The 5,591-nt window shown below is 37.7% G+C and overlaps 2 protein-coding genes across 2 annotated transcripts; both read left to right on the forward strand.

The window, feature by feature from the left end:
• The first annotated feature begins 232 nt into the window (after nt 1-232).
• Nucleotides 233-2,507, forward strand: LOC113029400 (NACHT, LRR and PYD domains-containing protein 1a-like). Its single transcript, XM_026180256.1, has 3 exons — nt 233-250; nt 692-2,001; nt 2,111-2,507. Exons 2-3 carry the CDS (start codon nt 708-710, stop codon nt 2,128-2,130), a joined length of 1,314 nt encoding a protein of 437 aa, XP_026036041.1. The 5' UTR covers nt 233-250; nt 692-707; the 3' UTR covers nt 2,131-2,507.
• A 234-nt stretch (nt 2,508-2,741) lies between these two features.
• LOC113028866 (uncharacterized) lies at nt 2,742-3,913 on the forward strand. The gene is made up of 3 exons (XM_026179301.1): nt 2,742-2,793; nt 3,004-3,750; nt 3,882-3,913. Exons 1-3 carry the CDS (start codon nt 2,742-2,744, stop codon nt 3,911-3,913), a joined length of 831 nt encoding a protein of 276 aa, XP_026035086.1.
• The last annotated feature ends 1,678 nt before the right edge of the window (nt 3,914-5,591 follow it).

Consider the following 5,591-nt stretch of genomic DNA (forward strand, 5'->3'; position numbering starts at 1 on the left):
TAGAATCATTTTCCTGTAACATTGTCGAAACACCATCAGCTGAAAATCACATTTTAAAATCTCTGCACTTATTGGCAGTTATTTAGTTTTGCACACTTAATCACTGTGGTAGGCTGCCACTTATGAAACCCCTAAATGACATCACAGTCGGCTGGGAAAGAGGAAGGAGTCACACGACAGATTGGAATAAAAAGACATGACAACCTGTCTAAAAGATTCAGTTATAAGAAAACGACGGACAAGTTACTGGGTAGGTGAGATCTCTTTTTTTTCTGTCTTTAATGCATGTAGGTTTATGTAAAACTAGATAAGTTTACATAGTTTATCCAGTTTATTCTGATGTCAGTTTTCATAAGAAAAGGTCAAATTAGAAATGCAATACAGCACTGCTAGTCTCCAGCCTAGATAGAAAACAGACCTATTAATTGCACTTGTGTGAATACTATGCATTTAATTTTTGCTGAAAGCGTTTAACTTGTAATAATCTTGTGATTATTATTATTATTTGCCAAATTCCTTTACTTAAAAAAGTTACATACGCTGAGAACAAACTAGCAGCACACAGAGTTTTTAATAATTTCTGTCATGATTTCTTTTAAAACAAATCTGAGATCACACTGTTTCAAAATGTTTTATAAGAGTTGAGAGTGAAAAGTGTTGCAATGAAGAGTTTATTTTTAATGTTTCACAGATGCAAACAAGACAGGATGAAACTCAGACAGAAACATCCACACTGCTTTGATGCAGGAGACGCACCACTGAAGAAAAAGAAAAAGCTTAATGGACAGACTTCTGTACCAATGAACACACAATCTAACAGTCAGAGTGTTAATGGGAAGGAAAGCCTAGAAGGAATCAAACATACTGGTGCTATTACATATAATGCAATGATCCAGAACAAAGGTCGGCGTCAGTCACTGACCACAACACAACGAAGGACGGATTTAACACAAGCAACCTGTTCACCTGACATGAAGCCACAAAGCTGCTTTGAAGAGTTTACACCTATCATCACTGCTGATGAGTCTGATGATGAAACCTACACGTTCCAGTGCTCCAGTGCAGGTCTGCACCAGTGCAGTGTGACCGGCCTGGTGTTTGTCATGCAGGCAGAAGGAGACGTGGTTTACAGGACTGTCCCTTGGAACCGGAGGCTGCACAAGAAGCCTGCAGGACCCCTGTTTGACATCAAATGTCAGCAGCAGTCTGTGTGTCAGCTTCATCTCCCACACTGTGAGCTCATCTCCACAGGTGGAGGTCAGTTCTTGCAGGTCGCTCATGTGAAGGAGGAGGGCATCGAGTTTATTAATCCTCACAAGATAACAGAAAGTCACGTTGTTATAAACCTCACAGGGTTTTCTGGTTACGGTATTGTCAGTGATAAAGACTCTCCTCCTGACCCAGTCCAAGCTTTGGTTCTGCTCTTCTACAAACCCCCAGTTGATCCTGATCCCAGCTCTAAGCTCAGTGTGTTGTTGCTTCCAAGGAACATCGTGATCCGTGATGTACAGCGCACCAGGAGGAAACTAAATGGAGATGAGAGGTACATAGATACATCTCCTCACTGCAAACTGCATCCAAAGCAGGTTTACACTCTGTCCACTGTTCCTGAGGATGATCTGATTACAGTTGAACCAAATGAAGCTGATTTTGATGATGAGTACTACGACAGTTACTTTACGACATTCCTTGTGTCTTTAGGAAGAATCCTCACAGATGTTAACCTCAGTCTGAAAGACAAGAGCAGCTCCACCTGTGTTTGGGAAAGAAAATTGTGTCTTTTCTCCCCTACAGTGGGAACTTTGAATCATCCTCCTTCTGAGAGGCTTTTAAACACACGAAGCTGCTTCGTTGAAGGGATATCGGAACCTAATCTCAACAGCCTGATCGACAAACTGCTGGAGAAAAAGGTGATAACTGATGCAGAGAGGGAGGCAGCGGATGCGAAGCAAGACAAAAGGGAAAAGGCTCGTTTTGTTATCGACACTGTGAGGAAGAAAGGTGATGCTGCCAGTTCAGAGTTTATTAACTTTCTCCGTGAGCTTGACAAAATTTTTTGCGGGCATCTTGGTTTAAACTGAACAGATATTCTATGACTTTGTTTTTGCAGAACTCGTGGGGAGAAAGTGAAGCAATTACCTGTATGTTTGTGTATATATAGGGTCAGCAGGGAAAGGGCTGGGAAAAATCCAAAAACAGTATGTTGGTCTTAAAAGTATCTGATAAAACACTTTAAATATATACTGTCAGTCAATAGTTTTGACAGTCTCATTTAATGGTGTTTCTTTAGTTTTACTACTTTCTACATTGTGGGTAAAAACTGAAGACATCTGATATTTTTAAGCAAAATTTCTATAACATAAAAAGGGCAAATTGGCCAGTGTGAACACAGTACTGTGCATTAACATTGATTTAAAAAAACAAATGTGTGGTTACTACTTCAATTAGAATTTTAAACATGCTTTTGTGCGATGCATCTATTTTTAGTTATGTTTTGTTTTCTAAGAATATAATAAAATGAATGGGAAAAGTAAATAAAAACAATGCACATTACGACCAGTTTCAGAGTTTAACCCTGTCACTTGTACATTAATTCATAGAAGATACTTAAAATTTTAAACAATGGTTTTCCAAGTGCATGATTTCAAGGACCTCATCCTTGTTAATTTTCCATTATAAAATGTTCGTAAAGACAAATTGCATTAGCACGCTTCCTGTAAGAGGACAATGAAAAAGGAGACATGACTGTATTTTATCTTTCCCATTCAGACTTCTCCCCTCAAATATTTGCAAGTATCTTTAAAAGTCTGTAAAATGTGATTCTTTAATGGTGCTAAAGTCTTCTTTTTTTTTTAAATGTTTCTTTGATGAGTGAAGAACACATTTTCCTGTGATTCTGAAATCATACAGTTTCAACGTTTCATGAAATATTGCAGCTGCATATATATATTTTTTTATTCTGTGTGTTTTATGAGTGCTGTTTTAAAATTTGCACCTGTGGAGGTCAGTTCTTGAAGGTCGCTCATGTGGATAAGCTTGAAGATATCGAGTTTATCACCCCTCTGCAGATAACAGAAACTCATGTTGTTATAAACATCACAGGGTTTTCTGGTTTTGGTAATGTGAAGGATGAAGACTCTCCCCCTGAACCAGTCCAAGCTTTGGTTCTGCTCTTCTACAAACCTCCAGAAGAACTTAATCTCAGATCCTTCCTCAACGTATTGTTGTTGCCAAGGAACATCATGATCCATGATGTTAAAAACAAGAGGAGGGAATTAGTTGGTGAAGAGATGTACATAGATGTACCCTCAAAATGTATTCTGTATCCAAAGCAGGTTTACACTCTGTCCACTGTTCATGACGATGACCTGATTGTAGTTCAACCAAATGAGGCAGAGTTTAATGAGGAGCATCTTAACTACTCCATCACAACCTTCCAGGTGATTTTAGAAACAATCATTACAGATATTAACCTGAGTGTGATACACCAGGGTAGCTCCAGCTGTATCTGGGAAAGAGAGGTTTGTCTTTTGCCCAACAGAGTTAGAGACATGACTGCTTCTCCAAAAAAGAGGCTTTTAAATGTAAGGAGCTCATTCATTGATAGGATATCAGGACCTGTTCTCAGCAGTCTGATCGACAAACTCCTGGAGAAAGGGTTGATGGTTGATGGTGACAGGGAGGAAGCAGACGCAATGCAAAGCAGGAGCGATAGAGCTCGTTTTGTTATCGACACTGTGAGAAGGAAAGGTGAAGCTGCCAGTTCACAGATGATTGCGTTTCTGCGTGAGCTTGACGCCTTCCTCCACAGAAATCTTTTTTTGATTTGACGCATCTGGCAAATTTTGTTATGTTTGCCTAGATCTGATATCGTCTTTCAGGCTTCAGCTACAACATCAATAACCACGAGTGATCCAGTGTCGCCCATGCATCATTGTGTTGGAGGTTGATTTTAGTTTAATTTGTCCAAATAGGACTAATGCAGCTTTTTTTTTTATCTTTAAGCAAAGTTTAATCCAGACCTTTATCTTCAGACTGAAATCTGGTTTGTACCTTGTGGTGAATCCTCTTGGGGATTTTTGTTTCTTTGTTTTGTGTTTTTGTTTGTTTATGATACGTACACATAGACCATTGTTGTGAGTGCGCACGCCAGGGGCTGACACATTAATACAGCCATATTTCACACATGACTGTGAAAGGCGGAAGAGGAAGTAGTTCCTTCCAATGCAGACAATCCGAATGTTATAGTTTCTATCCACTGTGTTCCTGTTAATCATAAACTACAAATTTACCATAAATTACTAAAATATCGATATTTTAATATGAGAATCGATTCTAGAACATAAATGATTGGTATCGGAGGAATCGATATTTCAGGCATTTCAGAATTATGCTGCATTTTTCTGACTTTTTCTTTCAACTCTCTCCATCTCTCCTCCACCTTTAACCTTCTTCCGTTACCCTATTTCATCAGCCAACTTAAGTTGTCATCGGAGAAGCAGGGAGACCTCCTATAAGACCCTGCAAACAATTAATAGGTGCTTAAAGAAGAGCATGGAGGAATCCTGAGAACTGCGTGGGGTTGTTCCTCTCATTTAATTCATAATGTTGTTGATGGTTCATGTAAATCCACTGGTGAACAACACGAGACGGTTATTGTCATGTTACTTAAAGTTTTGCTGACAGTTGTGGTAGTCTGTACATCTGCGCCACAATGTATGCATGTGCGGTCTGTTCAAAACTAGTTAATGCCATCAATTCAAAAAAAGCGGATGTGGTAAAGAAAAGCACATTTCACAGACAACCACCCAAACCCCGATTTTAACCAGAGAAAAGAAAAAAATAAATGTAAAAGTAAGGATTTGAACTGTACATTTGAGAAGCTATTTTAAAAACATTTAGACTATATTTGTAATTATTGCTCTCCGCTAATACTTTTAAATTCTCCATAATTATGCTTTGGGTAAAGCTTTAATTTGACTTGATTTCCCAGCTGCACTTGTCCAAGTTATGACTTCAACTTTGCTCTTTAAGGTTTGTTGAAAATAGTAAAGAATAATAATAAAGGCCTTCAGGAAAAAAAGTTATTTTTAATCATCCATCTTTATCCCATGTACAAGTCAGTTATTGTGAAAAGTTTCTGTTTAGTGTAAACTTAAACATATGTTCCTACCATCGCCATCATCGCCAACATGATGCATTTTTGGAGTTTGACAGGTTTTTTTGTTCCATGAATAAGAACAAACAAAAAATAATAAAAGTTTTACAAACACTTTTATCATTTCGTTTGACAAAATAACAGAAAATAAAGAAGCACAATATTAACATATATTTTCCTCTTTTTTCACAGTGAAAATAAAAACAAAATTGTAATCACGGGAATGAAACTGAAAGAAAAACCATGACGTCTGCTGTTACGTATAATCATATTGTTGGTGAAACACTTTCGTGTTCTCCACTTTTTGGATATTTCACTCAATTCATTGAAATTCTCATATAAACATTATGAATATTTCAGAAACTTTTACATACACAGGAAGCTGCATCATGTTTGTGTTTACATAAAATATTATATCTCTTACATAAAACCG

The sequence above is a fragment of the Astatotilapia calliptera genome, chromosome 9, assembly GCF_900246225.1.
Source record: "Astatotilapia calliptera chromosome 9, fAstCal1.2, whole genome shotgun sequence".
Taxonomy (NCBI): domain Eukaryota; kingdom Metazoa; phylum Chordata; class Actinopteri; order Cichliformes; family Cichlidae; genus Astatotilapia; species Astatotilapia calliptera.

Bases quoted from the DNA above. Each gene is read 5' to 3' on its own strand.
- LOC113029400 (XM_026180256.1), top strand. From the start codon at position 708: ATGAAACTCAGACAGAAACATCCACACTGCTTTGATGCAGGAGACGCA. The intron at 2,002-2,110 runs GTGATGCTGCCA...TTGTTTTTGCAG, and splicing joins CGACACTGTGAGGAAGAAAG to AACTCGTGGGGAGAAAGTGA.
- LOC113028866 (XM_026179301.1), top strand. From the start codon at position 2,742: ATGACTGTATTTTATCTTTCCCATTCAGACTTCTCCCCTCAAATATTT. The intron at 2,794-3,003 runs GTATCTTTAAAA...GCACCTGTGGAG, and splicing joins CTCCCCTCAAATATTTGCAA to GTCAGTTCTTGAAGGTCGCT. The intron at 3,751-3,881 runs GTGAAGCTGCCA...ATCGTCTTTCAG, and splicing joins CGACACTGTGAGAAGGAAAG to GCTTCAGCTACAACATCAAT.